This window comes from Carcharhinus amblyrhynchos, chromosome 5, assembly GCF_965287045.1.
Source record: "Carcharhinus amblyrhynchos chromosome 5, sCarAmb.v2.hapA, whole genome shotgun sequence".
NCBI classification, from domain to species: domain Eukaryota; kingdom Metazoa; phylum Chordata; class Chondrichthyes; order Carcharhiniformes; family Carcharhinidae; genus Carcharhinus; species Carcharhinus amblyrhynchos.
The window spans coordinates 125,456,257-125,479,097 of record NC_137328.1 but is presented as its reverse complement, the minus strand read 5'-3'; the positions used below and the strand labels follow the sequence as shown (position 1 = coordinate 125,479,097).

The 22,841-nt window shown below is 45.9% G+C and overlaps 1 protein-coding gene across 10 annotated transcripts in view; it reads right to left on the bottom strand.

Annotated features, from left to right (window-relative positions):
* lifra (LIF receptor subunit alpha a) overlaps positions 1-22,841 on the bottom strand; it is a 237,781-nt gene that overhangs the window by 37,833 nt on the left and 177,107 nt on the right. For all 10 annotated transcript variants that reach the window (XM_080189541.1, XM_080189540.1, XM_080189544.1 and 7 more), the window contains 6 exons: positions 18,391-18,657; positions 12,476-12,593; positions 11,728-11,876; positions 8,849-9,012; positions 5,271-5,454; positions 295-570 (listed from right to left, as the gene is read on the bottom strand). In XM_080189541.1, the coding sequence (XP_080045667.1) occupies positions 295-570; positions 5,271-5,454; positions 8,849-9,012; positions 11,728-11,876; positions 12,476-12,593; positions 18,391-18,657 (1,158 nt within the window). The remainder of the gene's footprint in view (positions 1-294; positions 571-5,270; positions 5,455-8,848; positions 9,013-11,727; positions 11,877-12,475; positions 12,594-18,390; positions 18,658-22,841) is intronic.

The following is a 22,841-nucleotide window of genomic DNA, read 5'->3' as shown; positions in this document are numbered from 1 at the left end:
TGCTCTCCAACCAGCAGAAAGTTTTCCCTTGGACTGACTCCAGTTTTGTTAGTATTTCTTGATGCCACACTCAGTCAAATGCTGCCTTAATAGCAAGTGCAGGACAAGATGCAGTACACTTGTATGTGCAATATACTGACACGACACAGGATATGCACTCGGTGTTAATAGCACCGATACGCTATCTCTGAACCACATCAATGTGCAACATTGATCATCATCTTCAGTATCAGTACAAATACAGAAACAAAACTGACCAATGTTAATCCCCATTCGTTTCTTCATAATACTTACAGCCGACATATATGACTGCTCCAAAGTAGTCACCGGAGTTTAGACTGCAAAAAACGTTTGTTCCAGATTCGATCGATGCAGGAATATTCTGTACGCTAATGGCAATGCTCCGGCTACTTAATGTAGTAGTTGATGTGTTCAAGTCGCCAAAAGATAATTCTTCAACTTCTTTTCCTTCACCAGCTATGCAACAAAATTTCAGGCTGGTTCCCACTTTCAGAACAGTACCATCCAAAGGATAGACCTCACCCTTGGTTTGGTTAGATGAGTCCAGTCCTTAAAAATAAATATAGTGGCATACTAAATTACAAAGAAAACAGAAAATGCAAGAGGAGTTCAGCAGTTCTGGCAGCATTTGCAGGAGAAAAACAGAGTTGACGTTTCAGGAGAACTTATCACAACAGAGGCTTCTGTGGTATCTTTCACCTAACAAAATAATTGAAAAGGCTTTGACAAGCTTGGATGCAAAAAGGTTGAAGGGAGGCAAGAATAAGACAGGCACACAAAGTAAATGGCAACAATGACATTCACTGCAGACTGTATGAAGTGTAATCTTCCCTTCGCCTCGTGGCAGAGTCGGCAGAGAGGCCAGCTGACATGGCCATGTCCCCTTTTAAAGTCATGAGCTAAAGACACGCCCCAAGATCTGTGTAATGTTTCATATTTAGTGGTAGCAATGTAGATATTGTACATATATGCAAGTACAGGTCCTACCTGCAACCTCCCCCACACCACATCACCCTGGCTCACCAATGCCCTGCACTTAGCAGTGAGAAGAAATGGAGAATAAGAACATAAGAAATAGGAGCAGGAGTAGGCCATCTAGCCCTTTGAGCCTGCCCCGCCATTCAATAAGATCATGGCTGATCTGTTGTGGCTCAGTTCCACATTCCCGCCTTCTCCCCATAACTCTTAATCCCCTCTCTTATCAAAAACCCATCAACTCGCGTCTTAAAAATATTTAGCGAGGTAGCCTCCACCACTTCAACGGGCAGAGAATTCCAGAGATTCACCACCCTTTGAGTGAAGAAGTTCCTCCTCAACTCTGTTCTAAACCGCCCCCCCTTTATCTTCAGGCTGTGCCCCCTAGTCCTACTGTCCTTTCTGAGCGGGAAGAGTCTCTCCACCTCTATCCTATCCATCCCATTCATCATCTTATACGTCTCAATGAGATCTCCCCTCATTCTTCTAAACTCTAACGAGTACAAGCCTAATTTATTCAGCCTCTCCTCATAGCTCAACCCCCTCAACTCTGGCATCAGCCTAGTAAACCTCCTCTGCACTCCCTCCAAGGCCAAAATATCCTTGCGTAAGTACGGCGCCCAAAACTGCACACAGTACTCCAGCTGCGGCCTCACCAATGCCCTATACAGCCGCAGCAAGACCTCCCTACTTTTATATTCAATCCCCCTCGCTATGAAGGCCAGCATCCCATTCGCCTTCCTGACCACCTGCAAGCTGGGTTTTTGTGACTCATGCACAAGGACCCCAAGGTCCCTCTGCACCATCGCCTGCTGCAGTTTTTCGCCACTTAAGTAATCACCCTTCCTACCATTATTCCTACCAAAGTGGACCACCTCGCACTTGCCAACATTAAATTCCATTTGCCATTTCCTGCCCATTCGCCCAGCCTATCTAGATCCTTCTGCAGACTCTCCACACCCTCCGCACAATTTGCCGTTCCACCAATCTTGGTGTCATCAGCAAATTTCGACACCATACACTCGATTCCCTCCTCCAGATCACCTATATAAATGGTAAATAGCTGAGGCCCCAGCACCGACCCCTGGGGCACTCCACTAGTCACCATCCGCCAATCCGAATAGCACCCGTTGACCCCCACTCTCTGCCTCCTATTTGACAACCAATCCTCTATCCACGCTAACACCCTACCCCCAACTCCATGTCCCTCAACCTTCTGCAATAACCTCTTGTGAGGCACCTTGTCAAACGCCTTCTGAAAATCTAGAAAGACCACATCCACCGGCTCTCCGCTATCCACCGCCCTAGACACATCCTCATGGAACTCCAGTAAATTTGTCAGACACGACTTCCCTTTAACGAAACCGTGCTGCGTCTGCTCTATCAAGCAGTTCCCCTCAAGATGCCTCGCTATTTCCTCCTTGATGACGGATTCTAACATTTTACCTACAACAGACGTTAAACTAACCGGCCTATAATTCCCTGCCTTTTGCCTGCCACCCTTCTTAAACAACGGCGTAACATTAGCTGTTTTCCAATCTTCCGGCACTTCCCCGGAATCCAGCGACGTCTGGAAAATAACCACCAAGGCATCCACTGTCACCTCTGCCATTTCTTTCAGAACCCTCGGATGCATTCCATCCGGTCCTGGCGACTTGTCCACAATCAGTCCCTCCAGTCTGTCGAGCACCGCCTCTCTAGTAACAGTAATGTCATTAAGACCCTCCAGTCCTACCACCTTTCCATCTCTAACACCTGGCAAATTATTCACGTCCTCCTCCGTGAAGACAGAAACAAAAAAGTTATTCAAGACCTCAGCCATATCCCCATCCCCTACCACTAAGTCCCCCTTCTCATCCTCTAAGGGACCAACGTTCACCCTAGCCAGCCTCTTCCTTTTTATATATTTATAAAAACTCTTGCTATCCTTTCCTATATTAAGCGCTAGCCCAGCTTCATAGTTTCTCCTACCCTTCTTTATCAACTTCTTTGTCAATCTTTGTTGACATTTAAACCTCTCCCAATCCTCTTCTCGCCCACTACTCTGAGCTACTCTAAACACCTCCGCTTTTAATTTAACACTTTCCTTCACCTCCTTCGTTATCCACGGCTTATTACCTCTCCTCCTACGGTCCTTTTTAACCATCGGAATAAATTTCTGCTGAGCACCAAGAAAGGTCTCCTTAAAGATCCTCCACTGCTCCTCAGCAGACCTACCTTCCAACGCGCTCCCCCAGTCAACATTCGCCAATTCTTCTCTCATTCTACCGTACTCCCCTCTGTTCAAACAAAAGGACACGCGTCCGGGAACCCACTTTCTCCTCCTCCATCTGCACCAGAAACTCCACCATACAATGATCGCTCTCCCCAAGAGGATCCTTCACCGCAAGGTCCCTAATTCTACCCGCCTCATTACATAACACCAGATCCAAGATAGCTCGCTCCCTCGTCGGCTCCAATACACACTGTTCCAGGAAACTATCCCGGCAGCATTCCAAGAACTCCTCCTCGAGCCCACCGCGTCCAACATGGGTCGACCAATCTATATGTAGATTGAAATCCCCCATAACTACGGCCGTCCCATTCCTGCACGCCGCACTTATTTGCGCGTTAACAGCCCGCCCCACCTCCAGATCATTATTCAGGGGCCTATAGACGACACCCACCAGCGTCTTCCTCCCTTTGCTGTTCCTAATCTCTACCCACAACGATTCCACTTTCTGCTCCTTGAATCCAATATCATCCCTTGCTACCACCCTGATGCTGTCCTTAATCAGCAGAGCTACGCCCCCCTCCTTTTTCCTCCCGCCTATCCTTCCTAAACACTTGATACCTAAATACTTGAATGTAGCTAAGGAAATGGGGATTGTGTGTGTGTGTGTGCGCGCGTACACGCATGGTGCTGTATGCAAGTGCGTGTGCGCACGTGCGGTGCTGTGTGTACATGTGCGTGCATGGAAACATGCAGAATCCAACTCATGAGAGTACTATAATCCCAGGACCTCCTTTTCTTTTTGGTGCGTGCTCAGTCTTGCTGTCTCTGCTGGTCGCCTTATTCATCCCCGAGCACAGTGGCCTCCCCCTGCGCTCTGGCAGCTGGAAGAAACACAATAATGGGTCACAGGGCCACCCGCACAGTCCCCAGAGCGTGAGCCCCGATGGCAAGGAGCCTCTATTACAAGACAGTTGTGTATGATGGTCAAGAGCTGCCCACTCTTGGGTAGCTGGAAGTGGAGTTAGACATCAGAAGCATGGCTGCAAAGCCAAGGTTTTCATTTCAGGAATACTAACATTAGTATTTTTCTTTCTGGATTTTTGGAAGTTGAAAGGTTTGTCTCATCTTTTTTAAAACGTTTAATGTGTGTGTGCGTGGAGGAGGAGGAGGAGGAGGAGAAAAGACGCAAGTGTTTAGTTTACACTTATGTTAGAGATGCACAGTACGAGGGGCCACGGGCTTAGGGTGAGGGGAGAGAGGTATAACACAGATATTAGAGGGAGGTTTTTCACACAGAGGGGGTATGGAATGCTCTGCCAAGTAAGGTGGTGGAGGCAGACACGCTGGAGTTGTTTAAGAGTTACTTAGACAGGCACGAGTGGGCTGGAGATGGAAGGATATAGGAGATTGTTTTAAATAAGGTTCATTAGCATCGGGACGTCCCTGGTAATGTAAAAGGATGTGGAATGATACTAATGTTTTTCTCTTTTAATTCACAGGTTTTAAGTCGGTCCGCCTTGTTGTCCAACGAGGGGCATACACGCGATGGGTCGTACAAGGGCTGCTCTTGGATGTTCGAGAATGGCCTAGTGCTTCATGTTGTTAGTGTGTGCTTAAACTGGACCAGATGCTGGGCAACATGACAGCTCAGTGACTATCACTGTTTGCTGTGCAGACACATGGATTTGGGCCAGTGTCTGTGTGAGTGTGCACATTCTCCCCGTGCTTGCTTGGGTTTTCTCCAGGTGCTCCGGTTTCCTCCCACACCCCCCAAAGATGTGCTATTAGGCTGATTGGAGGTAATAGATTGTCCCTAAATTAGTTTCCCTCAATGTGGAATGCCATAAGCATAGATAAGGGTCATGGGTGGAGGGGGGACTGGTAATGTTAAAATGGTGGTGCGGGCTCGTTGGGCCAAAGGGCCTGTTTCCTGGGCTTTTTTTTTGTTCTTTGATAACATCTACATCATCACACAGATTCACACAAAATAACCTGCCTTTTTCACACAAGAAGCGATACTGTTTCAATAGCCATTTGTGGAACACAAAGAGCAACTTACCATCAAGTGTTAATACCCGGCTCCAGTCACTCCAAGCTTTGACACCAGGAAATATGATAGCACTATCATTGCTAATGGAACGAATTCTCACTGAATGTGCTGTGCATTGGAGGGGCATATCTGATGTCCAATTTAACTGCAGCATCCTGTCCTGGGTAAAGTCAGCAGTACTACTGTAATTCCCCTGCAAAAATAAATTTAAAAAAAACTTGATAGGTTAACCAATCCACCAAATTCAGTTTCTCTAAGACTAAGGAATGTAAGACTATAATGTCTGGCTATCACTTTTAAAGTAAAAATAAAGTTTATTTATTGGTCACAAGTAGGCTTACAGTAACAACATAAATGAAGTTACTGTTGAAATCCCCGAGTCGTCACACTCCAACACCTGTTCGGGTACACCGAGGGAGAATTTAGCGTGGCAAATGCATCTAACCTGCATATCTTTGTAATGTGGGAGGAAACCGGAACACCTGAAGAAAACCCACACAGATACGGGGAGAATGGTGGTTATTTTCCAAACGTCGCTGGATTCCGGGGAAGTGCCGGATGATTGGAAAACGGCTAATGTTACGCCGTTGTTTAAGAAGGGTGCCAGGCAAAAGGCGGGGAATTATAGGCCGGTTAGTTTAACGTCTGTGGTAGGTAAAATGTTAGAATCTGTCATTAAGGAGGAAATTGCGAGGCATCTTGAAGGGAATTGCTTGATAGAGCAGACGCAGCACGGTTTCATTAAAGGGAAGTCGTGTCTGACAAATTTACTGGAGTTCTATGAGGATGTGTCTAGGGCGGTGGATAGAGGAGAGCCGGTGGATGTGGTCTTTCTAGATTTTCAGAAGGCGTTTGACAAAGTGCCTCACAAGAGGTTATTGCAGAAGGTCGAGGGACATGGAGTTGGGGGTAGGGTGTTAGCGTGGATAGAGGATTGGTTGTCAAATAGGAGGCAGAGAGTGAGGGTCAACGGGTGCTATTCGGATTGGCGGATGGTGACTAGTGGAGTGCCCCAGGGGTTGGTGCTGGGGCCTCAGCTTTTTACCATTTATATAGATGATCTGGAGGAGGGAACCGAGTGTAGAGTGTCGAAATTTGCTGATGACACCAAGATTGGGGGAACGGCAAATTGTGCGGAGGGTGTGGAGAGTCTGCAGAAGGATCTAGATAGGCTGGGCGAATGGGCCAGGAAATGGCAAATGGAATTTAATGTTGGCAAGTGTGAGGTGGTCCACTTTGGTAGGAAGAATGGTAGGAAGGACTATTACTTACGGGGCAAAAAACTGCAGCAGGCGACGGTGCAGAGGGACCTCGGGGTCCTTGTGCATGAGTCACAAAAACCCAGCTTGCAGGTGCAGCAGGTGGTCAGGAAGGCGAATGGGATGCTGGCCTTCATAGCGAGGGGGATTGAATATAAAAGTAGGGAGGTCTTGCTGCAGCTGTATAGGGCATTGGTGAGGCCGCAACTGGAGTACTGTGTGCATTTTTGGGCGCCGCACCTGCACAAAGATATTTTGGCCTTGGAGGGAGTGCAGAGGAGGTTTACTAGGCTGATACCGGAGTTGAGGGGGTTGAGCTATGAGGAGAGGCTGAATAAACTGGGCTTGTACTCGTTAGAGTTTAGAAGAATGAGAGGAGATCTCATTGAGACGTATAAGATGATGAATGGGATGGATAGGATAGAGGTGGAAAGACTCTTCCCGCTCAAAAAAGACAATAGGACTAGGGGGCACAGCCTCAAGATAAAAGGGGGGCGGTTTAGAACGGAGTTGAGGAGGAACTTCTTCACTCAAAGGGTGGTGAATCTCTGGAATTCTCTGCCCGTTGAAGTGGTGGAGGCTACCTCGCTAAATATTTTTAAGACGCGGGTTGATGGGTTTTTGATAGGAGAGGGGATTAAGGGTTATGGGGAGAGGACGGGAAAGTGGAACTGAGCAGCGACAGATCAGCCATGATCTTATTGAATGGCGGGGCAGGCTCGAAGGGCTGGGTGGCCTACTCCTGCTCCTATTTCTTATGAATGCGCAGACTCTGCACAGACAGTGACCCAGGTCGGGAATTGAACCTGGATCCCAGGCACTGTGAGGCAGCAGTGCTAACCACATTTCCTACACTCGATAGAAGACATCATTGGCTTTAAAATACCTCACGTGATCCTGTTGTCATGAAAATCATTACGCGAAAGCATACAATGGTCACAGCACGGAAGCAAGCTACTTGACCCATCAACCATGTCTCTGCCAGTCTCCCATACCCAGTGGTTAGGCACTGTTACCTCATAGCGCCAGGGATCTGGGTTCAATTCCCAGCTTGGGTCACTGCACAGAATCAGCACATTCTCCCCACATCTACGTTTCCTCTGGGCTCCAGTTTCCTCCCACAGTTTGAAAGACGTGCTGGTTAAGTGCATTGGCCATACTCAATTCTCCCATAACATACCCGAACAGGCGCTGGACTGTGGCGACTGGACGATTTTCACAGCAACTTCATTTAAGCCTACTTGTGACACAAAAGCCACATGAACAAAAGACTGGATCTTTATCCCAAAAGCTACCAACAGGAGTTACTAGAACAAAAGAATCCACCTCTCATCCTTACTGAATCTCACACTCAATTATAAATACATTATAATCACAAAACCAGAGGATTCACATATCAAAACTTGTTTTGCCTACAGAGCTGTTTCAGGACCACTGCCACACCTAGGATTGTCCAGGTCTGTTTCAAAATTTCCACTTGATAAGCTTATCCCACTAGCAGAGTCAGAGAATCCGCCTAGGCAATGGCATCCTGACACAGGAACCTCAATATAGATGACGATTCTTTCAAAAGCTAATGGCTGGAATGTCATCAGTCCTGAAATCAAAGCCAATTCAAGAGTGGACAACATGCCTTTTGAAGCCTTTGTGGAGAAAGGAGGTCACATGACCCAAGTGACCATTCTGAGATCTCTACATGCCTTTGAGAACTGAGAAATGCTCAGGTTACCGTTTAACAGCCACTGGTGAACACCAAGTAGTTGGGCTCCAGCTTGAACAGCAGCCTGCTCCTCAAAGCTGTCTCTGCTGGAAGATTTCCTGCAAAGCTAATCCAGTCTGTGAATATCAACTTCATTTTACTGAATCAGCACCAAGTGTAAAGAAAATTCTACAACTACACTCTTCAGCCACCTGAAGCCCCACTCCGACATTGAAGAGCTCCTCAGTGGACGCGGATTCTCGACTCTGATAACCACATAAACTTATTTATTACTTTGGGTGCTTCAATTTGTTTTGTATTTCAAACCAGAAGCAAGAAAAGGACTCCAGTTTCTCATCCCTGCTAGTTCCTGCAATTTGCATATGTGCAGATTTCAATATCGGTTGGGATACTTGCCCATGGTTAAATAGTCTCAGGGTGCCGACAGTTCAGATTCATTTACTGAGAATGTACTCTATCACCAGCCATCTCTTACAAAGGAGGAAGGGAGAGAACTGAAAACCCAGGATTCGCAGGTCAGGATCAGAACAAGCCCTTCACCAAGGTTTCCCAAATAATTGTACAATAATGGTATTAATTCTCCCTTAGAGTCTTATCATTTCACTTACCCTCCAGACCTCTTGCATCGTGTACGTAAGGAAGACCTGGACTTGGAAGATGAACTTTAAATCCACACCATATTTCTGACCACCTTCCTTCCACTCCACTGTCAAGTGGAAGTCAGATGGTCCTTTAAACACTCTGAGGAGTTCTGGTATGTAAGGCTGAAACACTGAAATACAAAATGATCAACATTAAAGTCCAGAATGTGTCCCCTACATTGAGATAAGATAGTGTCAAGCTTTTTATATTAATTCACTGGATGAGAGCTTCACTGGCCAGAATTTATTTCCCATCTCTAATTGACCTTGAGTAGCCAATGGCACCACCTTACAGTGCTACACTACACTACACTGTAGGTACACCCACAGCATTGTAAGGGAGGGCTTTCCAAAATGTCAACTTAGCAACAAAGGAAGAATGGTGATATATTTCCATGTCAGGATGGTGCATGACTTTGGGAGAGGAACTTGAAAGTTGTGGTGTTCCATGCATCTGCTGCCCTCGTTCTTCTGATGTTACAGGTCACTGGTTTGGAAGGTGCTGTTGAAACCGCCCTGGCAAATTGCTGCAGTGCATCTTCTGTACGGTCAACTTTGCTGCCACTGATGGTGAAGGGAGACAGTGTTGAAGGTTGGCGGATAGGATGTCAATCAAGCAGGCTGTTTTGCCCCATTTAGTGCTGAGCTTCTTGATTGTTGTTGGAGCTGTACTCACACAGGCAAGAGGAGAGTATTCTACCACACTTTGACAAAGGGTCATCTGGTCTTGAAACGTCAGCTCTTTCCTCTCCTTACAGGTGCTGCCAGACCTGCTGAGATTTCCCAGCAGTTTTCTCTTTTGGTATTTTATTACACTCCTGACTTGTGTCCTGTATATAATGAACAGTATCTGGACAGCAAAAATGCTGATGATGGTAGCTAGCATTGTACTTTCTGGGACATTAGCTGTAAAGTATAATTCAGTAAGTACAATAGCATCAAGGTGCTGTTTGATTGTTCTGAGAGGCAGCTTAATCAAGCTTAGCCCAAATTGCCAGAAACTCTGAGGATTACTTTGCAAGGTCAACTAGACAGAATGTGCCTTTTTTCATTTCTGGTGCCCAGGTCAATGCCAGGTGGTCAGTCTTTACTACAAGTGAAAGCCTTGCTATACAAATTCAGTATATAGTTAGGAATCCAGCACATTGCCAGAATCAGATGTAGGCCAACCAGATAAAGACTGCAGATTTCTATCCCTGAAGGACATTACTGAACCAGATGGCTTTTTACGTAGTAGTTTTGTGATCAAGAATGAAACTAGCATTTTACTCTAGTTCATTCTTGTCCTTGGCTACAGTGATGTTTGATGGGACAATCAGTTTCTAACCAATATTGCTCCTAGTTGCAGTGTGTTTGATGGGAGAGAATGGTGAGCGGTTTACCTCGTCAAACTTTATCCATGCCAATATGTTATTCCCTACACAATGAGCTTTTATTTAGCAGGTGCAACAGGTAATTAAGAAGGCAAATGGAATTTTGTCCTTAATTGCTAGAGGGCTGGAGTTTAAAAACAACGAGGTTATGTTGCAGCTGTACAAGGTGCTGGTGAGGCTGCATCTGGAGTACTATATACAGTTTTGGTCTCCTTACTTGACAAAGGATATACTGGCACTAGAAAGGTACAAAGATTCACTAGGTTGATTCTGGAGTTGAGAGGGTTGGCTTATGAGAGATTGAGTAGACTGGGGCTATACTCATTGGAATTCAGAAGAATAAGGGGAGATCTTATAGAAACATAAAAGATTATGAAGGGAATAGACAAAATAGAAGTAGGGAAGTTGTTTCCACTGGCAAGTGAAACCAGAACCAGAGGGCATGGTCTCAAAATAAGGGGGAGCAGGTTTAGGACTGAGTTGAGGAGGAACTTCTTCACACAAAGGGTTGTGAATCTGTGGAATTCCCAGCCCAGTAAAACAGTTGAGACAACCTCATCGAATATTTTTAAAGGCAAGGATAGTTAAATTTTTGAACAGCAAAGGGATTAAGGTTTATGGTGAGCGGGCAGGTAAGTAGAGCTGAGTACATGAAAAGATCAACCATGATCTTATTGAAAGGCTCTAGGGGCCAGATGGCCTACTCCTGCTCCTAGTTCTTATGTTCTTATTTCATGCAATAACCTTTGATGTGGTACCTTATCAAATAACTTCTGGAAATCCAGGTACAGTACATCCACCAGTTCACCTTTATCCACAGCACGGGTGACTCCTTCAACAAATTCCAATAAATCGAATAAAGGAGTTACATTTGCTATTTTTCAAACTAATTGAACTTCCTTGAACCAAGGGAATTTTGGAAAACTAAACCAATTGCATCAACTATCTCATTAGCCACACAGGGTGAAATCCATTTGGACCTGGGGATCTGACAGCTCACAGACCCACCTTTTTGCTCAACACCACTTCCCTGGTGACACTGATTTCCCTGAGTTCCTCTCTCCCTTCCATTTCTTGATTTGCAGCTATTTCTGGGATGTGACCTGTGCACGCTATAGTGACTGGCACAGGTGTGATGGCCAAAGGGCCTTTTTCTGTGTCGTATATCTCTATGACAGACATAAAATATCTGTTTAATTCGTCCACCGTAGTCCTACTTTTATTAATTCCCCAGATGTATTTGCACGTTGAAAGCAAATCCATTGCAAGAATGCATACAAGTAGTACTGCCATTATTCTTATCTTTGTACCCATTCAATATGCTGTGACTAAATGCACTGGGAGCCATGCCCATGGAAAAAAAAACAACAAACAAATTATACTTTGGAACTACATTCACCTACATTGCCCATAGTGAAGGCAGCGTATTGCATCTTTGCAAAAAAAACTGAAGTTAGTAGCGTTGATAATTACCAAAGTCTCTGTCTGTCCTTCGAAATATTTCTGATGTCCGTGTACCCAGATCATTAGCAGCAGTTATCTGTAATACTAAATCTTCAAATATGAAAAGGTCACGTTTGACAAAGTTATTAGTTCCCACTTCAATGCAGTCATTTACATTCCTAAGAAAAAGGAAGAAATTGTTCAACTGTAAGTTTATAAAACAAACTTCTGGCTATAATCCTCTTTGTTCTCTGATCCAGGTTCAATCAATAAAGAAGGTTAAAGTAAAATAAAGTTTATTTATTAATCACAAGTAAGGTTTACATTAACACTGCAATGAAGTTACTATGAAATTCCTTTAATCGTCACAGTCTGGCACCTGTTCAGGTCAACGTATGCCAGCCAGAACATGTCTTTCAGATTGTGGGAGGAAACTGGAGCATCCGGAGGAAACCCACGCAGACACGGGGAGAATGTGCAAACTCCACACAGTGACCCAAGGCGGGAATCAAACCCAATTCCCCGACGCTGAGAGGCAGCAGTGCTAACCACTGTGCCACTGCACCATGCTGTGGAATCAAGATTCCACAGGAAACTAGAGCCTTGCTGGAGCAGCATCCAAGTCATTCTGAAGCCCAAATGGGACTAATATCAAACCAAAAGTGCTACATTCTATGGTCTGATAATCTGCTGACTAACAGCAATCTCACTTGATTTTCTTTTAAAGTTATGACACCACAGCAATAATCTGATTCCATGTAAAGTGATGAGAACTCACCTAGTACAGGCTTTGTAGGTAGTTTCTATGTTTGTGTCTCTTCCTGGCTTCCACATACAGATGAGATTCACAAAGTTTTGGGTTACACACTCCAAATCTCGAGGAACATCTGGAGGATCTAAAGGAAGATGCCTTAGTAGTATTATCGCTTGACTATTAATCCAGAAACTCAGTTAGAGGTCTGAGGACCAGGGTTCAAATCCTACATGCAACTCCAGAGCCACAATAATGTCGCTGACTCTCACCTGCCCCCTGAACAAGGGCAATGAGGGATGGGCAATAAATGCTGACCAGCAACATCCATATCCCATGAATGAATAAAAGAGGGATAAAAGAACTCCAGTTTCTACAGGATAGATAAAGCATCCAGATGGCTGGTTGATGGCAAAATACATAACCCAAGTTGCCCGTCTTATCTATTCAATTCAAAAACTGGCTTGAAATCAAGTTACTCATTATACATAAGAACATAAGAAATAGGAGCAGGAGTAGGCCATCTGGCCCTTCGAGCCTGCCCCGCCATTCAATAAGATCATGGCTGATCTGTCGTGGCTCAGTTCCACATTCCCGCCCTCTCCCCATAACCCTTAATCCCCTCGCTTATCAAAAACCCATCAACCTGCGTCTTAAAAATATTTAGCGAGGCAGCCTCCACCACTTCAACGGGCAGAGAATTCCAGAGATTCACCACCCTTTGAGTGAAGAAGTTCCTCCTCAACTCCGTTCTAAACCTCCCCCTCCTTTACCTTGAGGCTGCGCCCCCTAGTCCTACTGTCCTTTCTGAGCGGGAAGAGTCTCTCCACCTCTATCCTATCCATCCCATTCATCTTATATGTCTCAATGAGATCTCCCCTCATTCTTCTAAACTCTAACAAGTACAAGCCTAGTTTATTCAGCCTCTCCTCATAGCTCAACCCCCTCAACTCCGGTATCAGCCTAGTAAACCTCCTCTGCACTCCCTCCAAGGCCAAAATATCCTTGCGTAAGTGCGGCGACCAAAACTGCACACAGTACTCCAGCTGCGGCCTCACCAATGCCCTATACAGCTGCAGCAAGACCTCCCTACTTTTATATTCAATCCCCCTCGCTATGAAGGCCAGCATCCCATTCGCCTTCCTGACCACCTGCTGCACCTGCAGGCTGGGTTTTTGCGACTCATGCACAAGGTCCCCGAGGTCCCTCTGCACCATCGCCTGCTGCAGTTTTTCGCCACGTAAGTAATACTCCTTCCTCCCATTATTCCTACCAAAGTGGACCACCTCGCACTTGCCAACATTAAATTCCATTTGCCAGTTCCTGGCCCATTCGCCCAGCCTATCTAGATCCTTCTGCAGACTCTCCACACCCTCCGCGCAAATTGCCGTTCCACCAATCTTGGTGTCATCAGCAAATTTCGACACCATACACTCGGTTCCCTCCTCCAGATCATCTATATAAATGGTAAATAGCTGAGGCCCCAGCACCGACCCCTGGGGCACTCCACTTGTCACCAACCGCCAATCCGAATAGCACCCATTAACCCCCACTCTCTGCCTCCTATTTGACAACCAATCCTCTATCCACGCTAACACCCTACCCCCACTCCATGCCCCCTTACCTTCTGCAATAACGTCTTGTGAGGTACCTTGTCAAACGCCTTCTGAAAATCAAGAAACACCACATCCACCGGCTCTCCTCTATCCATCGCCCTAGACACATCCTCATAGAACTCCAATAAATTCGTCAGACATGACTTCCCCTTAATGAAACCGTGCTGCATCTGCTCTATCAAGCAATTCCCCTCAAGATGCCTCGCTATTTCCTCCTTGATGACGGATTCTAACATTTTACCTACCACAGACGTTAAACTAACCGGCCTATAATTCCCTGCCTTTTGCCTGCCACTCTTCTTAAACAACGGCGTAACATTAGCCGTTTTCCAGTCTTCCGGCACTTCCCGGAATCCAGCGACGTTTGGAAAATAATCACCAAGGCATCCACTATCACCTCCGCCATTTCTTTCAGAACCCTCGGATGCATTCCATCCGGTCCTGGGGACTTGTCCACAATCAGTCCCTCCAGTCTGTCGAGCACCGCCTCTCTAGTAACAATAATGTCATTGAGACCCTCCAGTCCTACCACCTTTCCATTGCTAACACCCGGCAAATTATTCACGTCCTCCTCCATGAAGACAGAAACAAAAAAGTTATTCAAGGCCTCAGCCATTTCCCCATCCCCTACCACTAAGTCCCCCCTCTCATCCTCTAAGGGTCCAACGTTCACCCTAGCCAGCCTCTTCCTTTTTATATATTTATAAAAACTCTTGCTATCCTTTTTTATATTAAGCGCCAGCCCAGCTTCATAGTTTCTCCTACCCTTCTTTATCAACTTCTTTGTCAATCTTTGTTGACATTTAAACCTCTCCCAATCCTCTTCTCGCCCACTACTCTTAGCTACTCTAAACGCCTCGGCTTTTAATTTAACACTTTCCTTCGCCTCCTTCGTTATCCATAGCTTATTACGTCTCCTCCTATGGTCCTTTTTAACCATCGGAATAAATTTCTGCTGAGCACCAAGAAAGATCTCCTTAAAGATCCTCCACTGCTCCTCAGCAGACCTACCTTCCAACGCGCTCCCCCAGTCAACATTCGCCAATTCTTCTCTCATCCTACCGTACTCCCCTCTGTTCAAACAAAGGACGCGTGTCCGGGAACCCACTTTCTCCTCCTCCATCTGCACCAGAAACTCCACCATACAATGATCACTCTCCCCAAGAGGATCCTTCACCGCAAGGTCCCTAATTCTACCCGCCTCATTACATAACACCAAGATAGCTCGCTCCCTCGTCGGCTCCAACACACACTGTTCAAGGAAACTATCCCGGCAGCATTCCAAGAACTCCTCCTCGAGTCCACCACATCCAACATGGGTCGACCAGTCAATATGTAGATTGAAATCCCCCATAATTATCGCCGTTCCATTCCTGCACGCCGCACATATTTGCGCGTTAACAGCCCGCCCCACCTTAAATCCTTTAATTAAGGAGGGTGTTTTTTCATACCTAGTATCACAATACTAGATTTAATCTAAGCAGGAACAGAACACAGGGCAGGAGGTGGGGGGGGTATTGGTAATTAGATGTTGAAAAATTGAAAAGTAATTGCCTCATTTCTTTGAGCTGAAGTTGGTGCAAGTAAGGTTTGTGTCTATTACTCATGCACAGACAACTGATGTACTCCTGTTCTTACAGCAAACAGGGACAGGGTCAAGCAGTGTACTCCTACTCTTCGTACAGGCACGCTGAAGGGTCAAAAAGTGTACGTCTACACCTCATACAGACACAATGAAAGGTCAAACAGTGTACTACTATTCCTCATACAGACACACTAAAGGGACAAACAGTGTATTCCTGCTTCTTTTCTGATGTTCTTAGGCCATAAAACATAGGAGCAGAAGTAGGCCACTTGGCCCATCAAGCCTGCTCCGCCATTCAATCATGGCTGATACTTTTCTCATAACCCCAATCCCCTTATTAATCAAAAGCTATCTATCTTTGCCTTAAAGACACTCAATGACCTGGCCTCCACAGCCTTCTGCGGCAAAGAGTTTGGCAGATTCACAACCATCTAGCTGAAGAAATTCCTCCTCATCTCTGTTTTAAAGGATCGCCCCTTCAGCCTGATGTTGTGCCGTTTGGTTCTAGTTTTCCCTACTAGTAGAAATATCCCTCCAAGGCCAAGCTATCCAGGCCTTGCAGTATTGTGTAAGGTTCAATAAGATCCCCCCCTCATCCTTCTAAACTCCAACGAGGGATTAGTGGGTAAATATGTAGGGAAAGGAGGGTAGGGCCTGGGTGGGATTGTGGTTGGTGCAGACTCATTGGGCCGAATGGCCTACTTCTGCACTGTAGGGTTTCTATGATTCTATGAGTACAGACCCAGAGTCCTCAACCGTTCAGAGGGACCTGGGGGTCCTTGTGCATGAATTTCAAAAACTCAGTTTGCAGGTGCAGCAGGTGATCAAGGAGGCAAATGGAATGTTGGCCTTTATCACGAGGGGAATGGATATAAAAGCAGGGAGGTCTTGCTGCAATTGTACAAGGTACTGGTGAGGCTGCAACTGGAGTACTGTGTGTAATTTTGATTCCCTTATTTGCGAAAGGATATATTGGCCTTGGAGGGAGTGCAGAGAAGGTTCACTAGGTTGATACCAGGGATGAGGGGGTTAGCTTATGAGGAGAGATTGAGTAGATTGGGCCTGTACTCGTTGGAGTTCAGAAGGCTGAGGGGAGATCTTATAGAGACATATAAGATAATGAAGCAACTAGACAGGCTAGAGGCAGAGAGATTATTTCCACTTAGAAAGGAAACAAGAACTAGACGACACAGCCTCAAAATAAGGGGTAGTCAATTTAGAACAGAGTTGAGGAGGAACTTCTTCACTCAGAGGGTAGTGAATCTTTGGAATTCTCTGTCCATTGAAGAATGGAGGCTACCTTGTTAAATACGTTTAAGTCACAGGTAGATAGATTTCTGATCGATGAGGGAATTAAGGGTTACGGGGAGCAGGCGGGTAAGTGGAACTGAACCGCTATCAGATCAGCCATGATCTTATTGAATGGCGGGCAGGCTCAACGGGGCTAGACGGCCTACTCCTGCTCCTAGTTCTTATGTTCCTCGTACGACAAGCTCTTCATTCCGGGGATCATTCTTGTGAACCTCCTTCTTAATGAAAACACCATTTAGTACTAGTGTTTATGTACTTTACAAGACTCCTTCCATCCTCCTCTATCTCATCCTTGTAGCATACGGTCTCAGTTTCTCCCTCATATAAGTATCCAATTTCTCCTTAAATGTAATTCAGAGTTATAGAGGTGTACAGCATGGAAACAGGCCCTTCAGCCCAACTTGTCCATGTCACCCTTATTTTTTTAAAACCCCTAAACTAATCTCAGTTGCCCACATTTGGCCCATATCCCTCTATACCCTTTGTACTCATGTAATTATTTAAATGCTTTTAAAAAGATAAAATTTTACCCACCTCTACCAGCTTGTTCCAGACACTCACCACCCTTTGTGAAAAAAATTGCCCCTCTGGACACTTTTGTATCTCTCCCCTCTCACTTTAAACCCATGCCCTCTAGTTTTAGACTCCCCTACCTTTGGGAAAAGATATTGACTATCTACCTTGTCTATGCCCCTCATTATTTTATAGACCTCTGTAAGGTCATCCCTCAGCCTCCTAGGCTCCAGAGAAAAAAGTCCCAGTCTATTCAGTCTCTCCTTATACTCAATCCATCAAGTCCCGGTAGCATCCTAGTAAATCTTTTCTGCACTCTTTCTAGTTTAATAATATTCTTTCTATAATAGAGTGACCAGAATTGCACACAGTATTCCAAGTGTGGCCTCACCAATGTCTTGTACAACTTCAACAAGACGTCCCAGCTCCTGTATTCAGTGTTCTGACCAATGAAACCAAGCATGCTGAATGCCTTCTTCACCACTCTGTCCACCTGTGACTCCACTTTCAAGGAGCTATGAACATGTACCCCTAGGTCTCTTTTGTTCTGTAACTCTCAATTAAATCAAATAGCGTCTAGGCTATTTGCCTCAACTACTCCTAGATTCCTAGAGGTTTTATCAAAAATCCTTATTCAATTATCTTATATTGATGACACCTAATTTTGGACTTGAATAAAAATGGAAACATTGTCACTAAGTCAAGCCTACTGAAACCCTTCATAACTTTGAAGACTTCAATCAAATTCATCTTTCAGTGAAGACCTCTACAGAAAAGATTTCCAGCCTATAAACATTTCCCTTTGCACCTTAATCCCCATTACACTCAAATTCCTTTAGCTATAGCAAATACACCAATGCAACTTACAATAATTTGAATAACACTGTGGCTATATCCCTCAATGACAAGATACTCACATCCAGTCTTGACTGTAGTGGTGTATGACTCTGCTTCAGACGTACATGTCAGATTTTCTCCCATTCTGCTGGTTAGATCCAGGTTATACAGAGACACCATACTAGCAGTGGAGTTGACCTGAGTGTATTGGCTGCTAGGGAGTAGTTTTCCAGCATATTCCCATCGTACCTCATTAGCAGCACCAGTTCTGCAGAAGTTGCAGGATACATTATAGTTGGAGCCAACGTTGGCGACTACTTTGTTCGGCGAAATGGAGCCGCACTGACCTAAAGGAGGAAGAAAATAACTTTTAATTCCTTCTCAAACCACTGCAGTCCATGAGGTGTAGCTACACCCACAGTGCTGTTAGGAAAGGAGTTCCAGGATCTTGACCCAGTGACAGCGAAAGAATGGCAATATATTTCCAAGTCAGGATGGTGAATGACTTAGAGGGGAACTTCCAAGTTGTGGTGTTCCCAGGAATCTGCTGCTCTTATCCTTCCAGATGGCAGCAATCCGAACTTTGCAAGGTGCCTTACCGGGTTCCTGCAGTGCATCTTATAGATACAAAGAACAAAGAACAAAAACAGCCCGGGAAACAGGCCCTTCGGCCCAACGAGCCCTCGCCACCATTTTAACATTACCAGTCCCCCCTCCACCCATGACCCTCATCTATGATTATGGCATTCCACATTGAGGGAAACTAACTCAGGGACAATTTATTACCTCCAATCAGCCTAACAGCACATCTTTGGGGTGTGGGAGGAAACCAGAGCACCTGGAGAAAACCCACACAAGCACAGGGAGAATGCGCAAACTCCCACAGACACTGGCCCAAATCCATGTGTCTGCACAGCAAACAGTGATAGTCACTGAGCTGTTGTGTTGGCCAGCATCTGGTCCAGTTTAAGCGCACACCAACGACATGAAGCACTAGGCTACTCTCGAACATCCAAGAGCAGCCCTAGTACGACCCATCGTGTGTATGCCCCTCGTTGGACAAGGTGGACCGACTTAAAACCTGTGAATTAAAAGAGAAAAACATTAGTATCATTCCACATCCTTTTACATTACCAGGGATGTCCCAATGCTAATGAACCTTAGTTAAAGCAATCTCCTATATCCTCCCATCTCCAACCCACTCATGTGCCTGTCTAAGTAACTCTTAACTCCAGCGTGCCTGCCTCCACCACCTTGCTTGGCAGGGCATTCCATACCCCCACTACCCTCTGTGTGAAAAACCTCCCTCTAATATCTGTGTTATATCTCTCCCCCCTCACCCTAAGCCCATGACCCCTCGTACTGTGTGTCTCTAACATAGGAAATAGCTTACCACTGTTTACTCTATCTATACCCTTCATAATCTTATATACCTCTATTAGATCCCCCCTCAGTCGCCATCTTTCAAGGGAAAACAGCCCCAATTTGCTCAATCTTTCCTCATAACCCAATCCTTCCATACCAGGCAACATCCTGGTAAACCTCCTCTGCACTCTCTCCAGAGTCTCCACGTCCTTCCGGTAGTAAGGCGACCAGAACTGGACGCAGTACTCCAACTGCAGCCTAACCAACGTTCTATACAACTGCAACATTAGACTCCAGCTCTAATACTCTATACCCCTTCCTATAAAGGCTAACATACCATAAGCTTTCTTCACAACCTTTTCCACTTGTACTGCCACCTTCAAAGATTTGTGCACTTGCACCCCCAGGTCCTGCTGCGTTTCTATACTCTTTATAGGCTTACCCTTATCATATAACTCCCCCCTACGTTATTCCGGCCAAAATGCATCACCTCACATTTATCAGGATTAAACTCCATTTGCCATATATCTGCCCAATATACCAGCCTATCTATATCCCATTGTATTGCCAGACACTGCTCCTCACTGCCCACCAATCCAGCCATCTTGGTGTCATCAGCAAATCCAAGTCATTTATATATACTACAAAAAGAAGAGGTCCCAGTACTGAGCCCTGCGGCAACTCTCCATTCACCTGACGAAGGGGGTAACCCCGAAAGCTAGTGAGTATATTATCAAATAAATAGGTTGGACTAAAACCTGGTGTTGTCAGACTTTTTACTGTGTTTACGCCAGTCCTACGCCGGCATACCCACATCATGCACACCACTAGTGACAGACCTCCAGCTAGAAAAGGACCCTTCCACTCCTACTCTCTGTCTCCTCTTACCAAGCCAATTGTCAACCCATCTAGATACCTGGCCTTGAATCTTATGAGCCTTAATCTTTGCAACCAACCTACCATGAGGGACTTTGTCAAACGCCTTACTGAAATCCATATAGACGACATCAACGGCTCGTCCTTCGTCGACCGTTTTTGTCACCTCCTCAAAAAATTCTACCAGATTCATAAGGCAAGACTTCCCCTTAACAAAGCCATGCTGCGTATCCCCAATCAGATCGCAACGCTCTAGGTGCTCATACATCCAATCCCTAAGAATCCTCTCCATCAATTGGCCTACCACTGATGTCAAACTCACTGGCCTATAGTTACTAGGGTTATCCCTCCTACCCTTTTTAAACAACGGTACCACGTTTGCTATCCTCCAGTCCTCTGGGACTTCACCTGTGTCGAAAGAAGAGACAAAGATTTGCGTCAGAGGCCCAGCAATTTCATCTCTCACCTTCCTAAGCAGCCTAGGATAAATGCCTTCTGGCACCGGAGATTTAATGCTACCTAAAAGCCCTAACACTTTTTCCCTCGTAATGGATAGTTCCTTCAATTGGTCTACCGCTCCCTCAATGACCGTACCAGACATCAAGCCCCTCTCCTTCGTGAATACCGACGCAAAGTATTCATTCAGGATCTCCCCCATTCCCTTGGACTCTAAGCACAATTCCCCTCCTCTGTCCCTGAGGGGACCGATTTTTCCCCTAGCCACCCTTTTGCTCCTAACATAGGAGTAAAATGCCTTTGGATTTTCCTTAATCCTACCTGCCAAAGCCATTTCATGCCCCCTTTTTGCCCTCCTAACTCCCCTTTTGAGATCCCTCCTACTCTCTCTGTATTCCTCCAGCGCTCTCTCCGTTCCCAGTTGCTTAGACCTAACATATGCCTCTCGTTTCTTCCTGACCAAGTCCTCAATATCTCTAGTAATCCACGGCTCTCTGATCCTACCTTTCCCATCCTTCCTCCTAACCAGCACATGCCTTTCCTGCACCCATTTCAGTTTTCCCTTGAAAGACTCCCACATGCCTAACATGGACTTGCCCTCCAACAGCCTATCCCAGTCTGTATCCCTAAGCTCCTGCCTAATCCAGCTGTATCTAGCCTTCCCCCAATTTAGCACCCTCCCCTTAGGACAGCACTCATCTTTTTCCATTCGTATCCTAAAGTAGACAGAGTTGTAGTCACTATTAGCCACATGTTCACCTACTGTAACCTCAACCACCTGACCTGGCTCATAGCCCGACTAGACAGGGGGCCATGCTGGATTTAGTTCTGGACAATCTACATACTGCTCCAAGGACCCTTCCAATACACACCTAACGAATTTCTCCTCCCCGTCCAAACCCCCGGCTCTAGGCACCTTCCAATCCACCCCAGGGAGATTAAAATCTCCCACTACAACAACCCTGTTCTTCCTACACTTATCCAAAATGTCTCTACATATACCTTCTTCCACTGCCCGCGGGCGGTCTGTAGTACACCCCAAGCAGAGTAATCGCTCCCTTCCTATTCCTCAACTCCACCCACAGAGACTCAATTCCTAACCCCTCTATATTATCCTCCCTCTGCACCACTGTGATGCTCTAACAGCACCACTCCCCCTCCTCTTTTCGACCCTCCCCTGTCATGCTTAAAACACTTATGCCCAGGAATATTTAGCTGCCAGTCCTGCCCTTCCTTTAACCACATCTCTGTCACTGCCACCATATCTAAATTCCTCGTGAACATTAAGGCCTTAAGTTCATCCGTTTTACCCATCAAACTCCTCGCATTGAAACAGATGCACTGAAGACCCACAGGCCCACTCGGATCCTCCTTCTCCTAGGAGATTTTCCTATCATCTAGACTTACCCTGTCACCCAACTCGCTCCCAATCCCAGTGCCTACTGAGCTGTCTCCTCCCCACCACCCCCTCCATATTAGTTTAAACCCTGCCGAAACACTCCAGCTAACCTCCCAGCTAAAATATGTGTGCCCTTCCCATTTAAATGTTCCCCATCCCACTTGTACAGGTGCCCTTCCCTAACAAAGACTTTCCAATGGTCGACAAAAGTAAAATCCTCTGTCCTGCACCAATCCTTCAGCCACGCATTCAGCTGTAGGATCTCATTATTTTTAGCCCTGCTATTACTGGGCCCTGGCAGCAGCCCAGAGAATGCCACCCTGGAGGCCCTGCACTTCAGCCTGGCCCCCAACTCCCTGAACTGCCTTTGTATATCCCCCCTGCTCTTCCTTCCTACGTCCTTCTCTCCTATGTGTATAATTACAGCAGCCTGGG